Here is a 25,858-nt window from a genome sequence, read left to right on the forward strand (position 1 = left end):
GAAAAAGAAACCTAATATACTAATAAAGAGATATTAAGTCCACTTTTGTTACAGTTGCTTCGGCCATTTAAGCCTGTATGTAAAGAAGCAGATTGAGTTTGTGACAATGGGTATACATTTCGAAAAACTTGCTTGTTAACAGACCACGGTTTCTGGGAGGCTTGGCGTCATAATGAGCAAATTGTGCGGTTCCTCGCTCAATTTATGATCACTGATGCTCGTTGCTGATGAGAATCGAGGACTACCACAAAAGCTGTTCTAATTTGTATGCACAGAAGTCCTCTTATTTTTTGCGTGGCTTTTGCCGACTTTAATAAAATTGTGTATATACTGAGTGCTTAACAACAAAGTGACGCGGCGAGCGAGCTATATAAGATAGTATGGAATTGTAAGAAAAATCGAAATTGGAATTCAGAATAATTATGGAAATGCCTTAAACTGTAGCAAGTCAGGTGAAAGCCCAGCTATGAGTTGCATCTGGAAAACTACTTTGGCGGTTGCTCTGTGCTGCTTTTTTTGCTGTTCAATGGCAGCCATTACCGTGACCGTCATGGCGCCAGCATCGCCAAAATCTCGACTTTTTTCGCTAACGAAAGTTATTCCAGCAGTGCATCGCGGCATTGAAGAGGTCAAAAGGCGGGAAATCCTTTCCCATATAAACGTGACTTTTGTGGACACTGAGGAGTCCGCCATTATAGCTCCAGTGGAGGCCTTCAAAATTATCCGGGAAGGAAGCCAAAACGTGTTTCTGGGCCCAGTGGGCGATTACGCCCTCTCCCCTGTCGGGCGTTATGCCCCATTTTGGAACATTCCCATTGTCACCCCAGGGGGGTTTTCCCACGATTTCAAGGTCTTTAGAAAAAGCGAGTACCCGACCTTGATCCGGACAGGCCCGAGTTTCGATAGCGTCACCGCTTTCATTGACCACGAAATCTTGCAGCAATACGGGTGGAGAAAGATTACCCTTCTCTATGATAAAGATGACAGGGGCCTTTTTAAGGGATTCGATTACCTGATGGGCTCCGCTTTTGTGGTACAGTTACGCGAGAACTCTATAGACCTACATTACGAAATAAAACCGTCTCTGCTTCATCAGACCATGAATTACACAAAGACTCTGGTCGAGGATGTGGGCGGGAAATTTGGGGGTAAGTGATGCTGGGAGAGATTTAATGTTTTCATTACACGATGCATTTTATATTTTTTACGTTTAAGTTTGTCTACGTGTTTTGAATATAGCGGACCTTATCGAATTGTTCATGGTTTGACTGAGAATAGGAAAGCGTTAAATGAGGGAAGTATTAAATACACAGTCTTATAATAAGAGTATATTAGTTGCAAATCATATCACTGAAATCTTGACGATTTGTTTGAAACCTTAAGACGATAGCTGATCTGTGTCCCAGGTTTAATGTATACCTGTTTTGTGCTGGTGAGTTAGACAAACACTGCTATACTCTTTGTAATCTCCATTCTCCAATTCATTTTTATTTCTCTCCCCCTCACGGCGATTTTGACGTCTAGCGTAATATAAGTACCACATCCATCGATCTTATGTGACCAAGATTCTTTTTCTTTCACGGAAGACATTTTCACTTAATTAACATTACTACAAAAATATATCTGGTACTCTCAAATTGTAATGAGTGCTCATATCGAAAACAATTTTAATTTTAGTCGGCTCTGAATCTTAAGTTTATTTGTGAACTTTATGTACATGTTTGTAAGAAAAGCAGGCAATAGAGTCCATTCATGAAACTGCAGTACAGAGGATCTTATCTATCAATATATAGCAAAAATAATGTACTCCGTCAAAATTGTAACGCAAATAAACCAATCCACACTTTACAAAAGTTATGTCCCTTGGCCGCCATCTTTGGGGGAAACCCCATAGATTTCACACAGTAGCCTTTGAAGTTTCAAGGTTTTTCACTTTGTCATTTGACATTATAGATCCGTTTCCGTTCTGTATTTTGATTCCCCCAAGATGGAGCAACACATATATCGAAGAAATAAATTAAATTCCAAAAGATTTCATTACAGGACGCCCAAATACTTGGTTACATAAAGAAGGAAAAAGTTTTTCCCTTTTGACCTTTGCGTTGACCCCGCAAAGGGAAACATTTTTTGCAAAGCGTGGATTGGACTATTCATTACAGCACAGACCATCTTGATGATTCTCTGCGTTGCAGCAAAAAGAACCGGTTACATTGCATGGCAGCACAAACTATCGATCATATTACATTTCAACACAAATAACCAGTTACATTATATTGCATCACAAACCATCAATCATATTACATTGTAGCACAAATCACCAATCACATTATATTGCAGCACAAACCACCAATCATATTATATTGCAGCACAAACCCCCAATCAAATTATATTGCAGCACAAACCACCAATCAAATTATATTGCAGCACAAACCACCAATCAAATTATATTGCAGCACAAACCCCCAATCAAATTATATAGCAGCACAAACCCCAAATCAAATTATATTGCAGCACAAACCACCAATCAAATTATATTGCAGCACAAACCATCAATCATATTACATTGTAGCACAAATCACCAATCACATTATATTGCAGCACAAACCCCCAATCACACTGCATTGCAGCACATTATTCTTTTCAATAACATTTCATAGCAGCACAAACCACATTGTCAACCACAATTGCAAAACAACCATATCCTATTCTTCTACATGTAGTTGGCACGGAATATTGCACATACTTCAATTTATTTTAAGTTGAAGCCTTGTTTTCACAAACAAGATTTTAGTCTTGAGCTATTGTTTATGAAATTTTCAAACATCAGACCGCGATTTTACAAGGCTTTATATTGAAAGTGTTTACAAGGACGCTAAAGCAATAGCTCTGTTGAGCATACTAGGAAAGGTTGTAAATTAACAAAGTTTTAACATTAAAGCGGTATATCGTATAGCAAGATAATTTGTATGGCTGCTTTTTTTTGCGGCAACATATACATGCAATGATACCAAATCGTCAAAATTAAAATTAAACAATGTAAAGGTAAAATCAATATGAATGGAAAAGCTTGAACTCTTTCAAAATAATCGTCAAATCCCTAATCCGACAAAATGTAATTATTGCAGCGATTCTGCATATTGCGTGCATGAGAAACCGCGGATCCAATGCAACTGCAATTCTTAAACTTTTGCTAACTAAAAGCCTCGGTTAACAAATCGAACAAACCGAAAAGAATACATCTACAGAGTGAACAAACAGGGGAGCTAACCTCATTGAGTTTCTTTCAACCTCTGTCTATATTTAATAAAATTAACAACGACTTTACCAACCCATTTTATTGAAGCCACTTTTTATTGTCAGAACCCGTAACACCAACATTCAAAGAATTATTTACTGGATTATTTATTTAACAGCAATTCAACCATTTAAATTTCTTTCAAGAATCAATTCTATCATTTCCATTGAGAAAAGCATTAGTGAACCTGTTTTTATTTGATTTCCCCTATATATAAATAAATAGCTATTATTCTGTGTGAATTTAACTTAAAATTGTCAATCTGATATAACACGAAGTACTGCTAAGGCCTGGGAGATTCACCAGTTGCAATTTTTATGCTGTCACTGAGAGTTTGTGTGCTGTCAGCTCATTTGCTCTTACAGCACAATTACCGATAGTGCTGTACGTAGATGGTCCGTTTTATTCTAACAAATAACGACGTTTTTAAACACTATCCGTGCTACCAATCTTAATTATTTTCTTCACCTTTTGTGTAAGATTTTATTGTGCTACAAATTCTCACGTTGAGCACATTATGGCGTTTGTTTTGATACCTGCTGTCAATCAAAGACCTGTGCTAAAGTTGGCATATTTGTGCTACCATCAGTTGAAGTTGTGCTTTGGTGCTGCTTGGATATCAAATATTGATTTGTTTTTTTTCTCTGACATTGATACTGGGGCTATCCATCAAAACATATATACCCGTGGTGTGGGCTCTTGAACAGTTTTGAGATCTTGTCAAATATTTTCTCTCCAAAGCAAATCCATTTAGGAACATTAACAAGGCAATAATACGCCGAGTATTCCGAATAGGGGGTACATCTCAACCTGTAAGCAAGGCAAGCAAATGACATAAAAAACCATTAAACACTTGAAGGGTGTTTACGTAACGTAAGCTCATTCTCAACATTGCAGGAATTTTAAAAAGCGCCATCGCAAGCCCTCCTTTTCTTTTTAAAGCAGAACAGAGATGTGTCAAACTGCTCAATCAAAGACCGCATTATTTGCTCCTTTTACGAGGACTTTGTGTGTCGAAGCGTCCACAGAATTTTTCTCTATAGATCTAACAGGTCAACGTGTCTAGGTTTCCCAAAAGCGGATGTATTTTAAAAAGAAAAAAATCATTTACCTACTTTTCTCTCTCTCTCAGGTGATTTACGATTTACAACTCTTCCTTACTTTACGAGTTATGCATCATTAGTTCTAAGAGTGTAACAATTTGTCTATATGATATTTCCGTATTTAGATGTATAGCACAAGGCGTTTGTGTCGGGTCAGATAGGGAAGAAAGTTAAACCTCGGAATTAATTCTTTTTACTGGCGTAGAAATCTATCGTGCTGACTGTACATCAACAGAAAATGGAAGTCCATTAAATAGCGCGAGCATTAAAGAGATGGATGGATTATTGCTAGAGCCCCTATCGCAGTCTGTGTCAATTCGTTACATCAGGTGTGCTCCCTTGCTCTCGCCTTCCAGCTTCACGCCCAGCTAAAGTGCTCAGCTAACACCGATGAGTCGGGTTAATTGAACGTTTACATCCTCCCTTATTTACACTGTATACGGTATACGTTGGTTGTGATTTCTCGATATTAAAAAGGCGCGATGATCAATTAATCTCATCTAGTGGGAAGTTGTTTCAAGGAATGGAGATTTTAATGAAATGGAAATTAGGATTAACTTCATCTTGTGGTGTATCTCTCGTTGAAGCGAGCACGCAGGAATTTATTACCGGTGTGAAAAAGTGGCAGGATCAGATTTTGTTTTTTAAAAAGGGGGAACGTGAATCATATCTATGAAAATACCTACAGTACCCCGATATCAAAAATCCCGTGCACCAGGAAAAATTCGAATAATTAACGTTGGGGGGAAAGCCTTATGGATATATGTGATTTATGAAAAGGCTTTTCTTTTATCATACATGTACTAGTGAGTGAAAGTTTACTCGGGTTAGTAAGATCAAATGACTGGGACATCTTGTGCGGATCTAAATCCTAATAAAAGTAAACACATCACGGGGTTTTAAAAAAGAAGGAAAAAAAATAATCGACGTTATTTGTTTTAAGTTGTTTATATATGTTTTTATTGAGAGCGGGAGTGTTTATTAGACGCCGGGCGTCCATGAGGTGTGATCCGGGTCTTTGCTGCGTTTGATAACTGTTTTATCCCTCGTCGGTTACTTGTGTACAAAGGAATTATCCACCTATTTGCATATTATAAGAAATATGGCATTTCATGCCTTGTTTGAAAATTTATCAATACTTATCCGCGTGTTGTAAAGGAAAAAAGTCAATGGAGCCCCGCCGGCGGTTAAATAAGCTTTAAACCAGGAACGTAGCGAGTGTGACGAGTTGTGTATTGAGAGCTCAGACATGCCCCCCGTGCTGTGGGTGCTAGTGATGGCGGGCGTGTTCGTTGCCGCGGAGGTGCGGACCTCCCTGAGAATGATCGCCATGGCCCCCGCCTTTCCCCGAGGGAGAATGTTCTCCCTGACCAAGATCATGCCGGCCATTAACCTGGGGATTGAGGAGGTGGAGAGGAGAGGCGTCCTGCCCAACCATCGGATTAACTTGACGGTTGTTGACACTGAGGAGAGCGCCATTGTGGGCCCCGTGCGGTTCTTCAACGTTATTCATCAGCAGGGAGGCAAGATCAACTTGTTTCTGGGCCCCGTGGAGGATTACACCCTCTCCCCTGTGGGGGGATACGCCCCCTATTGGAATGCGCCGATACTGACTCCCGGGGGTTTCTCTCACGATTTCAAAGAGAAGAGACAAGTGGAATATAAAACACTTACCCGTATTGGTCCAGGGTTCGATAGCGCGGCGCGATTCCTGGTGGATGAAGTCATGAAGATGCATCATTGGAAGCGTGTGAGCCTGATATATGACTCGGATGACAGGGGATTATTCAACGGATACGATTACCTACTGGGGTCTGCTTTCATCAATTACTTTAAAAAATCCCTTGGATCTGAGGTGAAATTTGAAATTCTGACCCCAAAATATGCCGACATTCTAATGGACACGGTCGGAAATAAATTCTCCGGTACGTTATTATACTTTGAATTTGAGAGAGAGAGAGAGAGAGAGAGAGAGAGAGAGAGAGAGAGAGAGAGAGAGAGAGAGAGAGAGAGAGAGAGAGAGAGAGAGAGAGAGAGAGAGAGAGGAGAGAGAGAGAGAGAGAGAGAGAGAGAGAGAGAGAGAGAGAGAGAGAGAGAGAGAGAGAGAGAGATTGATCAAACACCTAAAGGTACCGCTATGAGTTCAAAACGTAAGTGAGATTACATTGACAGCTGGTGTCATTGATTTAGGGAAAAAGAAATGACAAGTTCATTTTAATTCACAGCCTTCAGCAGGAAAAAAAACATATTGGAAATAAAGCGAATAATTTGTGAGGCCTAAAAATTTGTTTGTGATGCAAACAAATTGTATAATTTATCATTAGGCATAGTTTTTTTTACAGAGAGAGAGAGAGAGAGAGAGAGAGAGAGAGAGAGAGAGAGAGAGAGAGTTCCTAAAACAGCGAAATTAATAAAGAGATAAGAAAATAAGGTAAAACTGTCATATTCTCATTATTCTCAACCGATTCATCATATCATTATTGAAGTCCCGAGCAAGTCCTATTAAAGAGTGAATGAAAAACGAAATTGAAATGTCATTTTCGTTGATCGATTGTTTAAATATTCGAATAAGATATTCAGGGGTCCCTAAAGCTATCAGAATTCCTGTGTGTCTTATAGGCACAACGCTATCTAGGTCAAAGTACCGTACAATATTTTGAATTAAGAAAAAGATTTACAGAAATCATTTTTGCATTGACATGTTGATATAATAAACTTTTTAGGATTTTTTAAAAACATGGTTAAATTAGCAAGCACGTGCGTGATTCGTTAGCTAATTAGTGTCAATTATAGAAGGTGTGTGTTTTAGCGAATTATTGTTGGCTCTTCTTCGAAAAGAATTCTTCAGAGATTTTTATCTGCGTTATCTAAATTCCTTTTTTTTTTTCGTTTCGTTCAATATTTTCACGAGATTGGTGTATATATATACATCTCGTTTAATCTCATGTATGAACGTTCTGATCTTTGAAAGAATGGATTGAATTAAACACAGTATGTGCTTGTTAAACTGATATCATAATTATAATGTGTATGAAATCTTAATTTAAAAAAAAAAAGTCAAGGGAAAATCCCAATACAATCGGTTTATGACTCCGCTGTAACTAACCTACCATTGTATCAATCGAATTTACATGTTTTTGGACCTTGAAGGGTACATAGACAAGTTGTCTATACATTGAGGTTCAAAGCAATACATGTTGCGTCATGATAAATAGAACAAGCATTTGTCAAAAAGAAAAACTGCCTCAGAACTGCTATCATTAAAACTCAAATTATTGTGAAACAGCAAAAATATACCATAAAGACCTTTCTGCTTCATACATGTATTCGAACAAAAATTGTATCCGTTGAAAGCGCACATTGTTTTTCATATGGTTTCATGATAGCTCGGCGACGTTCTTTTTTTCTCCCATATGTCGATGCCCTTTGCCTCTTGAACGCAATCAAATATCGGTATCTGTGGAATTGCACCTCTTGAATCGGATAGTTGATTTATAATCGATTTCGAGTGGCTCTAAATTGTGGCTTTGATGTTAAATCCGTTTTTGTCAGCATTCCCCTTTTTTGTTCTGAATCCAGAAATATTCTCATATCCGGGGGAAACAGCGCTGTAGTCTGGAATCCCTCTAATTATCCATTTGTATTGTTTACATTAGATTGTATTTTTATCGCCACTATCTGGGTGAAAAATTAGTAAATGTTATTACCCTGTATTTCCGGAAAGTATTAGATTTTTTGGCAATGCATTATGATAACGAGATTTGCTAAATAAAAAGTTTGTGTACGACATTTAAGAAGCTTATAAGATATTTGTTGAATGTATATATGTACAGTTGTGCATATATATATTTAAAGCATGCCCTTATTTTGCACAAAGATGTCTGAACTCTCAGAAATAGATGCGTTCTTGATGGAGAATTGACATTTTTGACAATCGACAACCAGAAATGTTCTCTTAAGTCCCCCTAAGTGCGCAACCTTTCAAGATATATGTAAAAACTAAAGGTGAGCAATCGATCTAGCCTCCCCAAAATGAAAAAGAGAAGTGTAAACGTACACAGGAGTAATTGAATTTCGGCAGGGTTATAGGTGGCCCTGTGATTTTTGATGTTGATATAAGCAGTCCTTTGTGCGCTTGCCTTTTACGTCTATTCTTTGTTATAAATCCAGATTAATGACGGCCTTTAGCCTGTTATTAAGGAATCACGACGGGCGGCAACAGGAATTCCCCGGTCCTCCTCGCGTTCCCATGTCACAGTGCTGTATATTGTTGTGACATTTTCCCTTTTTTGCACGTGGTGACTTTAAAATCTGAACGGATGGCAATTCTTTAATAACCCCTGTCTATAGAAGACACTGGGAACACACGAACCTAATTTTTAAGAATTGTACAAAAAACTTGAACACCCACAAAAAGTTCAGTTGTACATTAATTGATTTGCTAGTGCAGTAACTTTAATTCTTGAAGAAACCCTGTTGCGTTTTGCATTGTGCACACTTTGCCACGGACGACGGGCCGACAGATCCAATACAAATAATAAGCTTTAAGGATATACACCAAACACATGGGATACCGACGAAGTTCTATTATATCTATTCCTTCTTATAATTATGTGCATACCATAGAATCTAAGGTTTGTGAAGTAGATACACGAATGCATGTTGGATATTGATCGGCAGTTACGAGGTTGGAGTGGGGTGTTGAACCCTCTGTCTTTTTGTTTTAATCAGACCCCTCAGAACTTCGTACACAGTGCAATGTAATTGATTCACAGTTGTTAGCAAACCATGGATAAGACTTAAACAGTGTGATTTTACGACCAATGATATTTCATAATAGATACGTTTTAAAAAGATAAAACTATTTATATGTATCATTTGATTTTTTACTTGTGTTAGCTGCATATGTAGCATGTAAAAAAAAAGGGAAGGGGGTAAGTGCATGTTTTAGTACATGTACCTTTATGCTTAGGGTTTCAAATGTACATATAGTTACTATCGTGGATATACGTTCCAAGGAACCTGGAAGTTTCGGCCTGAATGCCACGAAATCTCGACTCTAAGAAAGTTGCGAAAATGTTTCCAAGGACTCGACGATTGTTTGCCGTTACCCTCACCCCGAGCTGTCAGAGAGACAGATTACCCGCCTTGTTGTACGCGTGTCAGGAACAATAAAGCGATGTCCACTTGCATACAAACGAGACCTCATGGTATTGTCTGATGAACGGGTCTGTGTATGCTTATACTTATTGCTTTCGAAAGTCTATTCATTCATTAGATTAAGAAAATCTCCGATGGCAAGCGAATGGACAGTGGAATCTTATTAAAATATCTACGTAATTTACGGTAACAAGGAACGTCCCCGAAGTGATGGACACCTCCGTCTTGTTGTTCCATCAATTTCACGTGCATGTAATGAGGTTAAATTAATAAATATTGTATAATGCCCCTTTCTCAACTCCAATCCTCGACTATATTTCAGTTCATGTAACAGGAATGCTTGGACCCCAAACCCAAACCTCCTTAAATTCTCTTCGAATGCAAAAGATAAACAAAAAATATAATGAAAAAGTTTTAGCATTGCTCTATTCAAACATAATGTGTAAACAAGACTCATACAACACTGTATATATACGTGTTTTGCCTGTTTCGGTGGTATTTCATGTAATTCTTTCATATTTTTGATGTATCGGTAAATATGCAAATGACTTGATCGCGGGGGTTTATCAATCACAGTGTTCTATCACTGACTAATCTTTCCATTGTTCTTGTAAATAGATAAATAACTCTATAACCAACCAATCTCTCTCTCTCTCTCTCTCTCTCTCTCTCTCTCTCTCTCTCTCTCTCTCTCTCTCTCTCTCTCTCCTACTTTCACCCCACTTATCTCCGTGAGATATTATCGGGCTGCTTTGCATTTTCTTGTCATCAGATAATACAATGTTTGCTATTTCAAGACCCCATGTTTACAAATACCTGTCTATCAGGATCCTTGTGAACAGATATAAGAAATTCCATTTAGCGCTTATTTCACGGCAAATCTGTTTTTAACGCATAAACTATCGGGTCATACACTTAAAGCCTGCCTGAATTCGTATTTTAGATGATTGTGCAAGACGTTATGTCAATTTAACATCAAGAATAATCTTAAATTTGTCCAACTATAAACATTTAACTATTTTATGATAGCTGTAAGTTTTGCTTTTAACATCAATGACAATGTAGTGAGAAAAAAAGAAATCTTAAATTCAAAGCTTATATACCTCTATTCTAAGGTACAATTTCGACTACCTATAAGTGCAATATTTTCTTAAGCTGTATAGCAAACGAGTGTGAAATAAAATGAAAAATTACTATGAAAAATTTTAAACGGGGCCTAGCCTTTCAGGCTATAAATTTTTTTTTATATATCGGTAAATTTTGGTTTTTATGCGTTTTTTAAAGTTTATCAATTCTCCTTAATGGGATATGAAGGAATACTTTTCTATGTAATTATGTTATTAAGATCAAAAGGATACGTATTCGATGTGGTATTTCTCGTTATTATTGATTTCTATAAGCAAGCCATGATAAACCGCCATTACACAGAAATCTACAGTCGCGTTTTTGAAAGTCTTTATCGTCTGCCTTTGGAATTGTACTCTAAAGGTTCCTTTCTAAATAAGTGAATTTACGGCTCCCAATGAAAAACAAGTTTTTTATGGCAGAATTTTCCCCTCAATTTCTTCTTACGGTTTATAAATCTCATATACTAATGGAATTTCACTGATAAGCCGATAAGTTAAAGTAAATTGTAATTCTAGTCGGATACGCAGTATTATTAAACAGGACTTGCACATATTTACAAATCAAAGAGCTCTCTTTTTTTTTATCTTTCCAAAGTCTGTGTTCATTCTCGCGCACGTTTATTTTTATGTTATTAATTTGCACATCATAAATAGACGACGATTTTTTGCAAACGTTTTATTTATTTTTGTCATCTGTGTAAATTTTCTCACCGCCATAAAGTTACCTAATAAAGACACAGTACAAACACTCGACGTATTCTCGGTGAGCGTTGAAGCGAACTGTCGCGGAAGTGAAAATAATTGATGCCGGTATGAAAATAAACGTCATTGAATCACGCAAGTCTAACGATGTGTTTATTTATTTTATACAAGCACAAGATTCTCTCGTTTTTTTAATCATTTTTTTAAAAAAATACCGTTTAAAGTAAACATCTTTTTTAAATATACGCTTTTAATTTTAATAGAAGTAAGAAATGATCATAAACGACGGCATAACAATGTAACTTCGATTTCGATTAGGAAATGACACTTCTTTATTTGCATTGCCATAAAAGTGATTTGATAAAAAAAAATTGTTTGCTCAGTAAGTGTACACAAACCATATTAGAAACGTTAATGTCCTATTTTACCATAGAAACAAAACTTAAAAATAAAATCATTGATGGGAGAAAATTGAATGAAATACTTCATTCATGGTTAAGAACAGACCAGTGGTATAATGGTTACATTTCATTGATTTGCATGTTGATTCACGGGTTACATGTACTGATCTTGTAAAGCGTTACCGGTCTTTTCGGGCGGTATATTTACCTTAAATGGAAAATAAATAGCAGTGAGTTTCGGGAAAAAAAAAATATCCTCCATTTTTTTTTTCAAGATTAAATTTCAAAGGTAAAAATATATTGTGTAGATAATTATATTTCCATTTTCTAGAACCAAATCCACGCTACAAGTAATAAGGATGATAATCGTATCAGTGATCGATTTATATGATATTACGGAATTAAATCAAAATCCATCTTAAGCTGTTAACGTGATTTAGCTGCTTTTTCCTTCCGGTTTGACTCTCACTGAACAAAGACTAAGACTTCCGGATTGTTACCGATCGCGTTTATTTTTCACGCATAAACGTTTTTTTTCTTATCCCCTTGCACCAGGATGACAAAAACACGTGGATCCATAAGCCAACTTTTAAAACTGAGTGTTTTCTCGACTCACTGTCGCAAAAACTTTAGGTCTGTAAGAAAGAAAATGAAATTTTTTCAATGCTTCGCGAACATTGAAAGAAATAATCAAATAATCAAAAATTAAATATGCATTTATATGCCATATGTTCCTTAATTAAATTTTTAATGATTTTGATTATAAAGGATAACAAATATAAGTTTCCTGATTAGTTTTATTTAATGGTCATTAAAAAAAAAATGATCGAATATTTTAGACAAGTGCTAGTACATGTTCAATGATGTCAGAACAAATGATTTTTCCTTCCTTATTTTTTTTTCTATATTAATTTTTGTTCTACACTGATTGGATAAGGAATCAGTTACGATAATTAACAAAATTAATACATTTCTAACACATAATTATACAGTTGTTGTATACTTATATTTTTTAAAGCCGTACATCTAGTAATTTCGACGGTTCGTGTATTTGTCACATCAAAGATTATCTTGACATAATTATATAATCTCAAAGCTTATTATTCATGAGCTCTTCTTAAATATTTCATTTATTTATTATTAATTGTACCTTGAAATGAGACGAGTTGTCTACGTTGAAATGAACTCTTATATATAAAGTCTTTACGCTTTCCATCATAATGACTTTTGACTTTTAAAGATTTATACATGTTTTTGAGCAATTAAAAGAACAATCTTTGTCACCCAGATATGAAAATACATTTACATAGAGGAATAAGGAATCATTTCTCTTGAGTATTATGAGGTGATATTTTCGGTCGGGGCGGTTGATCAAATCCAATAAAGCCCGAAGGGCTTTATGATAGATTTGATCACGCCCCGACCGAAATTATCACTCTCATAATATTCAAAGAATGATTCCTTATAGTTATTTTTATATAATTTTAAGCCGTCGTACGATTAAATATTTAAATATAAATAAGCAAACCCCGACTTGCGCCTCAATTTGGCGTCATTTGTATTATGGGTTATATAGTACAAAATCGATATGTAGTGTTATCACAAGGCAAAGGACACTGGGAAAATGTAAATATATGTATGTTACTATATTTCTTCGATACCATATAGCTGATGTAAAATTCATGGTCATTATTGTCCTTTATAGTATCATATGTTGGTTTGAATATAAATTATTGTATATATACATGCAAATAATAAACCGTGGGTATGAATGTATGTTCAGGCAACTTACTAGGTTCTCATCATATGTTTCGTTTAAGGACGTAATCTTTTTTAAGAATAACCCTAGTTTCGTCGACATCAATGTTTCTGTGAATTTTTATTTCATTGAAACCAAAGTTAGCTGTTCAATTATTTACCAAAATAAAAAAATGAAAAAACTCGACCGTCGATGACACGTTAAACGATTCGTTTTATTTTCACTTCTCAGATTTCTGGCAAAAATTTGTGAGTTGAAAAATAGCGAAAAGGATAGAGGAAAATAGGGTCCTTGATGCATGCATTCTCTGCCTGCTCCTTTTGTTTCCGGAAGAATTTTCAATTAGAAGACACTCGAGCTACAGAGTCAATTTCTCTTTCTTTTCGAATTGATTCATTACGAAGAGCTCGTGTTAAATGTAAGTACAGGTATGCGCATAATCTACCGGAAGTATTTCTCCTTAATCACAAAGTCATATGTAAGGAGTTCGTCATGCAGTAAATTGAATTGGCTGGGCCGGGCACGAACTTCCCGTTAGGACTTAAGTTAGCGAGCCGTGATGGATTTCCACCGATCTTTGTGTTATTGGAAGGCGGCAAAATTAGCACGGGATCTTTCGCATCGCCAAGTGCAGTCTTTCGTATATTAGGATATGATACGATATCTATATTAGTTTCTTGAATTGGGTCGGGATTTTTATACATTCCGGAATAATTTTCTCTTTTCTTTCTTCTACTTTTTTTTGACGCCGCAGTTTATTGTATCGGGTTCCATTCTTTTTTTTTTTGGAACAGTGTCAGAATTTGGTCCTGGATGATACCTAATGGTCTGATACATCAATGCCCGGGCATCGGTTCTTGTTCGGTAGTCAAGAAAGTCACGATGTCAGAAAAAGAGTACAAATGAAATACAATTAGCCCGGGGATAGGTCTTCGATATTTTCTGTCGCTGGGTGCTCCAGATCAAACAACTGATTTACACAATATCTGTGGCCAATAGACAGAGTTCTCGTGCCTCCGTACAATGATAAGCCATTTATTGATAGTAACTGGCCCCCATTGAATTCAATTACACGACCGCGTGCGCCCTCTTGCATCCATTTCCGAAAATCTCAGAAAGATGATATTCAATCAAGAAATTAAATATTAGTGGACAATTAATTTGCTTTGGATGTAATCGTCAAAGAATGATAGAGATGTAACGACCTCGTTTCGTAGTTTTTGATTTGGTCTTGGAATCAATTCCATTTTTTTTGTGTATCTATCGTTATTTGGCCTCTATGATTTGATATATGGTCTGATAACGTTATATATGACCAGCGAAATCAGTACAACTAATTTTTTTTTTGAAATTTCACTCAATGCTTCCTGGAAGGATATGACGTCATAAAAATCTTAATTCTGTAAAGAATTTGGTATGTTTAGATTTTTGTGACCTTTTTTAAAAAAAAAATCGAACATGTAAATGTACAGTATCGTACGACATATGTGCATGTGCGCTAAAGTTGTATTCCCACTCAGTGTTATTGGTTTCATCAATTATATCAAAGTGAACTCTTTCAAATCAAATAGAAAACTTTGCGAGAGTAAATGTCTAGATCTAGCTTAAACCACTTCTTTGAACTAAGCTTTGTTATTTAAAAAAAAAAAAATAGAATAAAAGGGGACTTCATTTTTCTAATGAATGTCGATGGTATTCTCTTTCTCTGCTTTTAGTGTACGATAATGGCACTGCTATCCTGCTTTTTTCAGTGCTAATTATTTCAGTTTCCCAGCGACCATGTGACGCTCAAAAAAGCATGCAAGCACTTCAATATCTATCAGTCATCATGAAAATAAAAGCACTAGCTTACGGACACATGTAGAGCCATTTGGGTTGGTTACAGCTCGTAAATTCATTCTCTTAATAAACCTGATTTATTGACAAAAACACACTGCAATCTTACTTATATAAATGCCATCGGACAGTTTCCTGTTCTCGGGTTTCATCGTAAATTTGAAGAAAAGAGATGGGGGTACGTAAGACACCAGGAAACAGGAATTTGATCTCATATTTAAAACTGGCTGAATCGTGATATGACGTCAGAAGTTTGATGGTATTGCCTGTGTTGTTGGTCTGAAAAAGGAAAACTTCAAGACCTGGAATTGTAGAGTAGTTTGTCAATTTGACAGAAAAATTAATTAACTTTTACTCTCTCACTCTATCTTGAAGTCTGCATTGACTTGTCTAGTCTGTGAGGACGATGATTCAATCATCGGTCAATGTCAATATATTTTACTTGACCGTCGCTTCAATATTGCTGCGTAGCCCAACAACATTTTAGTGACGCAAAAAAAGGAAGAAAAAATTATAGTCCCTCCAATTACATGTACCATCATTCTTTCCCGAAATTTCGTACATAACATAGCAAACAAAATAAAAGTGCGAATAGCAGATAACACAGTACATGTTTCATGGTTTCGGTTGAGCGTGGTTACACATATTCCTTGCGTATCACATGATGTAAAGTTCATCGATTTTACAGATATTCAGATCTTAACACAGCAGGCTACCTGCTGTCTTATCCTTGTTATGCAATATCATGATAAATTCGGATGAATTGAATGAAAAGATAAATACTAAAGTTGCATATTCTGTAACGTGACTTGATCACGTTTGAGGGCACAGGTGAGCTGTGTAGCCCTCGTTCAGTAAAAAGTGTTTTGTTGGTCATAGCTAGCGATTTGTTCAAGGGTGGTGGGTGGGGGGGTGGGGGGGGGGAGGGTGGGTACTGAATCGTGTTTCAATCTCAATTTTTTGCTTGTTCTACTGATTAAACTGGGTTTAAATTATAGAAAAAATGTGTCATTGACTCACTCTGGTGCATTCCCTCAGGAATTGTTATCGCATTCGACCACGTACGATTTTAATGCGACAAAACACTGAATTCAATTACTTGAATCTATCTTCTGTGTGGATTTACACATTAATCACCACCAAAAACAGGGAACAAATGTAACGATAGCTTCCTGGTCAAAAAAAAAGTTAAAGAAGAAAAAATGGAGGTAGACACGAAAGAGAGACAGCTGATGATTGATTAAAATCTCTCTCTCTCTCTCTCTCTCTCTCTCTCTCTCTCTCTCTCTCTCTCTCTCTGTGTGTGTTTTACACCGGTACCTGGTACCTTGACCGACCGTCCTATATATCCTTCTTTGCATGGAGTTCAAAACCTGCTCCAAGTTTTGTTGTTTTTTTTAACCTGAATATTCTCTGATCTTTCGCTCAAACCATTGCTACAGTAAATTATGCTAGGAGAGTCAACTTCTTTTTTACTTTCGTTAATTTGAAGAAATTGGACCGGCCGTGGTATTATGGTTGTAAGATGTGTACCATGTCTGGCAAAAGCAACAATGGAAACCAATGCATTTATATGAAAAAGTGTTTATTTTGGGGGAAAAAAATGTGTAAAGCGATTGCTAGAGTTTGATATAGTAACGATTGCTAGAGTTGAACCTAGTTTGTTCTGAATAACAAACATAGTTGTTCTTCAACTTATGTTGTGTAGAAATAATTCCTGGATTTTCAAGAGGAATTGAATATTTTTGAAAATCGGGCTCGTTATTCAAAATCATGTACTTAGAATAAAGTGTGAATGTACATGTAAATATGCAAACAAACAAGGCTATGGTGTTGCTTACATGCAGATTACAATCGTCACCAGATGTCAAAAGAGCCGCGAGTTTATTCCTTAATTAAACTCTGATTAACCAGAAGCATTGATTGCAACAGAAAATAACAGAAATCTATTCAACAGCTATACGCCGTCTATCTTGAGCGATATACATTAACAAAAGGCAGTGCGCCTTTGGCTACATGCAGCGAGCTTAAACAGTAAATAAGACAAGTGTTTTAGGCTCTCTTTCACTGATTTCCGATCGACAAATTGATTTCCGGAGTTAATTTTGCGATGTTAGATGAAGAAATGCCGTTTTTGTGGATTAAACGGAGACGGAAAAACCGGGGCATAATTCAGTCCGGAGAGATTTTGTCAATAAAACATTTTAGACAGAGAAATACTGTAAAAAGTGTTGCATATGCAATTAAATCTAATTTCAATGAATCGCATATAAAAACGATAGAGTATTATGTAACATAAACAATATACATGTAACATAATTATAACGTGCATTTTATTGAACAATGGTGATTCATTTTTACTAATTTATATTCCTTTTCTTTTTTTCATGTTCTCCTGAATTTTCATCATAGGTGAGTACACAATTATTTTCGTTTTTTTTTTCTCGATCAATTTATTATTTATTCGAAATTTGCCTCTGAATTTAATTTCACCGGGTCAGTAATTGTATTTGAACAGCCCGAGAACTCTGAGTTTATTTGATATTTACAATGATAAGATAGTTTTTCTGGCAAACGAACAATTGCCAAGATGATAGAAACATTAGACGTATAAGAGTAACGGCTCTTTAATGGACATTGATTGTATCAGATATTATTCAGATTTTCAGATTACAGAGAGAGAGAGAGAGAGAGAGAGAGAGAGAGAGAGAGAGAGAGAGAGAGAGAGAGAGAGAGACTAGTCTGATGTTCCGGAAAAATGTTCACATCAGATTTCAAAGGAAATAAGAAACTCGTTTAGATTAATTCCAACCCCTTTATGGTATTTTTTATACTCTATCGCAAATCAATTTTGCGTAATTTTTCCCCTAATTTTTGGTTACTATTTTTTGTTGGAAAAGTAAGAGTTTCCTGTGAAAGAACACTCGTACAGGTATATCTGATTTCATACATATTATGATGATATAATCCTTTACCACTTTGCACACGACATATACTGGAAAAGAAAAGGAACTGCATTCATGTACCGAAAGAAAGTTAACCTAAGACCCGAACAACGTTTCGTCGCTGCTTCAATGACCTTGGTTATAAATTCATTGAGATTATAATATTTACAATGTAGCTTTTCCAAATTGTGTGATGTGAGATAAACGATTCTTTAAACGAAAAATTAAAATTGAATCTTCTGGGAGACAAAAAGTTGTCAATTTTATCAAACAAGTGCAAGAATGAAAAGCATCAAGTCTTGTAAAACGGTGAAACATTGAAATTGACTGTTATTGGGAAGTTTTAATGATTTTTCCCCCGATTCTTTCCCATCAAACTCTCCCTCTCTTATGAAAAAAACACCTTAGTTTACAAAAATGTCTTAATTGATTTTTTTCTTCTTCTTAAAATATAACAGAAAATTCGCCCACATTGGTTTACACCTATATATTGCCGAACACAAGAACACAAGCGTCGAATCCATCCATCTGCAATTCTACACTGAAGTTCTAGCCTCCTTCGGGAGTCAAGGAAAAAAAAAAGAGAAAGACTCCAAAGTCTTGATGTCTTGCTTTGCTTGCTAAAACTGGAATGACCTTGTCAAAATTTATTTCTGGAGCTCATACAATATTCAGAATTGGCATGTCCTTACTCGGTATCACCGTTACTCTAGTGACCTGGAAATCTTTAGGGACTTAACAGGGTCGTAATTTGGACGAAAGTTCCCTCGAATGGCTCACTTAAAGATGTGTGTTTTCTTTTGCTTACATTTGCAACGATTACATCATTAGTTTTCCGTTATAAACCGTACTCTTTCTCTCTCTCTCTCTCTTTTATTATTATTGATGTTTTCGAACGAGCAAGGCTTGAAATAGTTTATGGTTCGTTTTCTTTTCTTGTTAAACAATCCATGAATATAATTTTGTCCTCTTTTGTTTCATATTTTGCATGATTTAAGTGATCAATTATCATCTTTTGAACTGGAATTCAAGAAGCAAGTACTAGAATCGATATATTAATTGTAAGTAATACCGGTACTATCGAATTACACGATTTATTGCAAGAACTTTTATTCTTAGACAATATCAAAATGTATGATCACAATAACTGCAAGTTTTAAGATTTTATAAAATGCAGGGTGAAAAAAGGTAGTTACCGGTATTTAGGCTTTTGAATTCGTATACTTAAAAGAAATACTCAACCAAAAATGAATGATGGTTGTACTAATCCAGGGAACAGAAAAAAATATCTGCATCTAAAATCAGTTTGTCTGGGTGTTACATATGTAAGTCATCAAAAAGAGCTGTAGAAATACAAGAGAGAGAGAGAGAGAGAGAGAGAGAGAGAGAGAGAGAGAGAGAGAGAGAGAGAGAGAGAGAGAGAGCAAGTAAACGTAACTCGTACTGATGTCAGAGGAAAAGGTTAATGTAGTTAGAGTTATCGCCCGTAGAACACTGTTGAGGAATGACATTGGAATCTACTTTTTTATCGCGCATTTATATGTTAACGATCATTTTAAATGTTGATTAATGGAATGTCTCTGAGCTAACATGTCATGTTACCTTTCCGAACAACAGGACTGTCTCCTATTAATGAGGACGTCAAATTTTAAAGGACTAAAAGTTAAATAATATATACTAATATTTAATATTAAAATCATTTTTTATTGTGTTGAACATTAGACAATTTTAAGACGCTTTAAGAATAACATCCATATTACTTTGCTTACATTGCACTTTGCCCTCATAGAGGAATTTACATGTAAGTTTATTTTTTTTTTGGAAAATTATTATACATACATGCACTTACACTATACTCGTGGGTTATTTTTCTGTCATGTTTTATAACATCCTTAGCAACGATGTTAGAATAGTATCTCTGTACCTAAATATGTCCCCATTTTAATTGTCAGACGATGAAATGATTTTTGTTTAATATATTTCTCCGGTGACCATTATATCGGCAACATTGACAATTGCATAATGGTCACGACATTATGTATATGACATGCTTTTTTATGAGAGATAATTCAAGCAGTTTGTTTCAGTGATGTTTGGATGGGAAAGCAGTAATGTATAAGGAACGTCATTGAAACGTGAAAATTAAAGAAGTAGCTCCTACAGTACTTATGAAAAATTCGGGAAAAGACGAGATGGGGGTAGGGGGTTGGGTGTGGTTTATTCCGAATATATTTTTTCCTCCCTTTTTATGTGAAAACAGACTATATCTTACCTGTTATTAAATTCTTTTGTTCTAAACATGCACCCCATTCCCACTTAGCCAACACAGATCTACCTGTATTTTACCTGTATTTTTTCAAAATGTTGGCTAAGTGGGAAGACTGGGGGGTTGGGGAGGGCTGGAATCACCTCCCATTACATCCACCGATGGGTTTTCGACACGGTCTTCATGACAACCGTTGCATGTACAATGTACATACCGAAATCTTCAATAACATTGTCAGAGTTGTTGACAGCATATCATGTCACTGACCGAAATAACATGCTGAAAAATTAAACATGTACGACTGTCGGCTGATTTAATCGCTTGAATTGAAAGAGAGAGAGAGAGAGAGAGAGAGAGAGAGAGAGAGAGAGAGAGAGAGAGAGAGAGAGAGAGAGAGAGAGAGAGAGAGAGCGCGCTAGTAAACATACATGTAGCTAGAGTTATCGCCCGTAGAACACTACTGTTTGTTGAGGGAGCTACTTTTTTTATCGCGCATTTATATGAACGATTTTTGCATTTTAAATGTTAATTAATTGAATGTCTCTGATCTTAAATGACATGTTTGTTCATGGTACCTTTACGAACAACAGAACTGTCTCCTATTAATGAGGACGTCAAATTTTAAAAGATGAAATGTCAAATAATATATATACTAATATTTAATATTAAAATCATTCTATATTGTATTGTGCATTTCTTATTCTCATAAACAATTTTAAGACGCTTAAGAAGACATCGATATAAGAGGTCTTACTTTGCTTACATTGCACTTTGCCCTCATATAGAGGAACTTTAGTTTTTTGGGGTTTTTTTTTTGAAAAATTTTGTATATACAGTACAGCTCACGAGTATCCCGACACCCACCGTGTAAAAAACACGGTGGAAAACGGTCTGTGTCGCACCGTGCACACGGTGTGACACCGTGTATGTGTATTGGAAAATTCAAGAAAAAGCACCGTGTCGCACCGTGGCCGCCTGTGTAACTCCGTGGCCACTGTGTTACTCCGTGGATATCGTTACCTGAGACGTTGATAGAAATAGCGTATGTTTAGAAATAAAGAAATTATGGCTAAACAAGGGTTGAAACATATATATCCTTTTCATATTAAAAAAAAAAAGAATGTCGACTTAAGTTGCACGGACCCAGAAAGTTGTCGAGGCTGTCAACGTGAAGTTAATTTTTTGTGATCTGAAAACTCGACGTAAATGGATACCTTTTAATTCATTTGTTCTTAAATAAATTGAAATAAATTCACCAAAATATTTAATAATCAATTAATATAATCAAAATTCAAATCAATTTAATTCATCTTGTTTTTTTTTCTAAACACACGTGATGTTGTAACTGACGATCCTATTAAAATGTCGGGAGCTTAAACGTCTTATTTCTGTTATCTGTAAACACTTTCTGATTTATAAATTAATTTACAGCCTTACTTTAAACCAATTAAAAATGAGAAATGAAAACATTTCAGATCATGTTTTTCTAAAAACATGTGCTGTTGGTGTGCTGTGGTAAATAACAACCCCATATTACCGGTGACTCGAATAATTTGGACTTCGGCTATTAATGTAGCAATAAATAAACAAAAAATCACTTTTATATTATAAATAAATACATGTACAAACTCTTTTTAAATTATATTCAAGCATTGTACATGTATTAAAAATATACCCGCATTTCATAAAATAATTTTCAACTTTATTTCCGTATAGCTCGTAATGGCCTCGTGATTTCACATGAAAAAATCACTCGTGCGATGTACGGAAGCTGATCAGATACACAGCATTGTCTTTCATCTTGGGTTCTATACACAACAGGTGTTATTGTCTGTCTTGTTAGGTGTCATTGGAATTTACAACTATCTGTGTGTATATTTGGACGTCTGAACAGGTGTACTCGAGATGCCGTTATTCACACCTTTCCGCGAACACCTGTTTGGTAACTCATCACAACCCGTCGTGTGTATGGTCTGAATATATCTTACTTCTACTTTGTTAGTTCAATGATTTTTCCTAATCTCTAACAAACAAAAAAATTGTCTGTAGATATGTACACAAACAACTACACGTAAGACTATCGGCGCGAGGATCCGGGGAACAATTCAGCAACTCTATAAATGTGGGAATTTCACAAAGTATTAACTTGCGATAAGAAATTATTTACCGGGTATACATACATGTATGTACAAAAAAACCTGATTGCTTAAAAAGATGAATGAGATAATACCGATAACTTTTTGCAAGCATTTATAATAAACACAACTTTATTGATGTGAAATAGCGTCGAAATTTTAACGAAAAATCTTATTACATCGTGAACTTTACAAACTTTTAGTCATTGTGTTGAAATCGTTATTAAAGCCATGGATCTAAAATAAATGAATTAAATTCATACAAATAGAACTCTTATAATTCAAAAAAAGTTGCACAAAAGTACAGATCGAGAGAGAGAGAGAGAGAGAGAGAGAGAGAGAGAGAGAGAGAGAGAGAGAGAGAGAGAGAGATTTTACAACGTAATATTCCACCCCTCATGCATGCAGTATAAGAATGAAGAAGCTAAACATTTCAAACACTGAATACGTCATTGTTTAACATTTTTCTATTTTGCGGACTTAAAAAAACAATAGAATGACATTTTTTCCATATCATTGGAAGGAGCACGTGGTCTATCTCGCGGGCTGATTTGATTGACAGGGATAGCACGTGGACCCTGACTGCATATATTCTATCGCAATTTTAGGGAAAAGGGTTCAATACAATGGAAACTATAAATCTAACTTATTACACTGAATTACAAGTAAAATGTACTTAAATTAAACTCATATTGGTATTCTCTCTCTCTCTCTCTCTCTCTCTCTCTCTCTCTCTCTCTCTCTCTCTCTCTCTCTCTTATATGACGATCATTAAACAATCAAACAGTAATTATTGCAATACTGAGAGTAGTTTCTTGGAACACAAATAATTTCTAAACTCAAGTTGCTATAAAGATAAAATAAAGAAAATTTCAAGAACCGATCCACGGATTCTTAGCGCAATGAATATGTACCGTGCGGTACTACACGGACAAGTACATCACACATATGTATAAAAGAAAGAAAATTTGAAAATATATTAGATATTAAGCTGTATAATTATATTATTTAGAGAAAGTGCATTTGTTTTCAACAACCAGTTAGATTTGTTATCGTTAAATAGAGTATAAGTGAGAAAAGATCACAGTTATGGTTCTATGCACTATTGAAACTGCCAAACTACAGTAACTACGATTACTACTACGTTTAAAAACGGACTGAAACAAAAACTTATAGAACCGTTTATTTGAATTTTAAAAAGGAAAAGAAAGTGTTAGTGTTTTAATTGATCAAACCTTTATGTGGGCGATATCGATTTTTGATAATAACAAAAATCAACCGTGTCAATCGCATACGTCAGAAAATTGCGTGCATAAATTTTTTATTTATTTCTATTTCTTTGTCTTTTTCTTTGATTCTCTTACGTACATCAATTAACATTTTATTCTTTATAAGTTTTATTCCTAAATCCACCTTTTTTCACAGGTAAATACCGCGTGTTACACCGTGTTACTGTCTGTGTTGCATCGCGTTGCACCGTGTCGCACCGTGTTTTTTCTCGTTCCGTGGCCGTAACAGAGAACAATAGATCAAAGGTACCGACACTTCCACGCTCAGTGTGGACTTTCAAACACGGTGGTCGGTGTTTTTGTCGGGATACTCGTGAGCTGTACTGTACCATCACTATTTCAATCGTGGGTTATTTTTCTGTCATGTCTTAAAAGTAATAAGACCTTTAGCAGCGATGTTAGAATAATATCTCTATACCTAAATATGTCCCCATTTTAATCGTCAGACGGTGAAATGAATTTTGTTTAATATATTTCTCCGGTGACCATTGTATCGGCAACATCGATAATTTCATAATGTTCTTGACATTATATACTGTGGAATCATTAAATTTCGTGGGGGTCAATTTTCGTGGATGGCTTAGATTTTACAGGTTCGTGTGGACGTAATTTCGTGTATTCTTATATATCTACAAAAGGAAAATTGACTTTCTTACCCTTATTTATCAATTCGTGGAGGATGTTATTTTGTGGATGAGAGGTACCCACGAATACCACGGAAATTGAGCCACCACGAAATCTAATGATTCCACAGTATGTTACAGGCTTTTTTCTATGAGAGATAATTCAGGCAGTTTGTTTCAGTGATGTTTGGATGGGAAGGAATAATGCATTAGGACCGTCTTTGAAACGTGAAAAACAAAAAAAGTAGCTCCTACAGAATTAAGGTAAAATTCGGGGAATTGAGATGGATGGGGGGGGGGGGGTGGGCGTGGAATCACCTCCCATTACATCCACCGATGGGTTGTCGACACGGTCTTCATGACAACCGTTGCATGTACAATGCACATATCGCGTGAGAAACGAAATCTTCAATAACATTGTCAGGGTCGTTGACATCATACCATGTCACTGACCGAAATGACATGCTGAAAATTTAAACATGTACGGCTGTAGTCTGATTCGATCGCTTGCATTGAAGAGAGAGAGAGAGAGAGAGAGAGAGAGAGAGAGAGAGAGAGAGAGAGAGAGAGAGATGTTACCAATAACCGAGATGTTTAAAGCTGTGTGGCAATTTTTATGGATGTTTTTCTTGAATTTAAAAAACACTCTTCCCATCCTAAACTGCTTTCCTCATGTCAAGCAATGGTTTATGCGTTTGATGTTAGCGCTGTTGCTTAATATTATGCAATTTTATGCAGGTTTGACATTTTATTTTTATACATGTCTGAACAATTTAATGTGATATGAGAGAGAGAGAGAGAGAGAGAGAGAGAGAGAGAGAGAGAGAGAGAGAGAGAGAGAGAGAGAGAGAGAGAGAGAGAGAGAGAGAGAGAGAGAGATGGCTTTCGGGGTTTTTTAAAATTCATAATCTGATCTTGTATGTAATACACGGTCGAATAACACACACTTCATTTGAATTTCTGCGGCTGTAATTCATCTCCATGGCCTAATTTGAAAGGAAGAGAAAACCAATAATTGTAAGGAACGACAATAATTCGATTCTCACGACAAATCTTATACTCCAAAGGTCTGAGAAATTAAAACAGTCTCACGGCCTCTATGGAGTAACAAGGACTGTCATCAAACACCGCTAGATATCGACTCAAATTCTGGACTGATCCATTGTTCAACTTAATTCAACATGATATTGTTAAGTTGTATTATTTTGAATGTATAC

At 35.8% G+C, this 25,858-nt stretch overlaps 1 protein-coding gene across 6 annotated transcripts in view; it reads left to right on the plus strand.

Annotated features, from left to right (window-relative positions):
* Positions 1-25,858, plus strand: part of LOC128173825 (atrial natriuretic peptide receptor 1-like) — a 166,306-nt gene that overhangs the window by 81,860 nt on the left and 58,588 nt on the right. The window contains exon 1 of one of the 6 annotated variants that reach the window (XM_052839499.1): positions 482-1,148. The exons of 4 other annotated variants lie outside the window; for them this stretch is intronic. In XM_052839499.1, coding sequence (XP_052695459.1) covers positions 527-1,148 — 622 coding nt within the window. In that variant the 5' untranslated portion in view covers positions 482-526. Of the gene's footprint in view, positions 1-481; positions 1,149-4,534; positions 6,324-25,858 lie in introns of those variants that run through there. One more of the 6 variants, XM_052839501.1, reaches the window with a different exon arrangement.

Source organism: Crassostrea angulata, chromosome 2 (genome assembly GCF_025612915.1).
Source record: "Crassostrea angulata isolate pt1a10 chromosome 2, ASM2561291v2, whole genome shotgun sequence".
Lineage (NCBI taxonomy): Eukaryota > Metazoa > Mollusca > Bivalvia > Ostreida > Ostreidae > Magallana > Magallana angulata.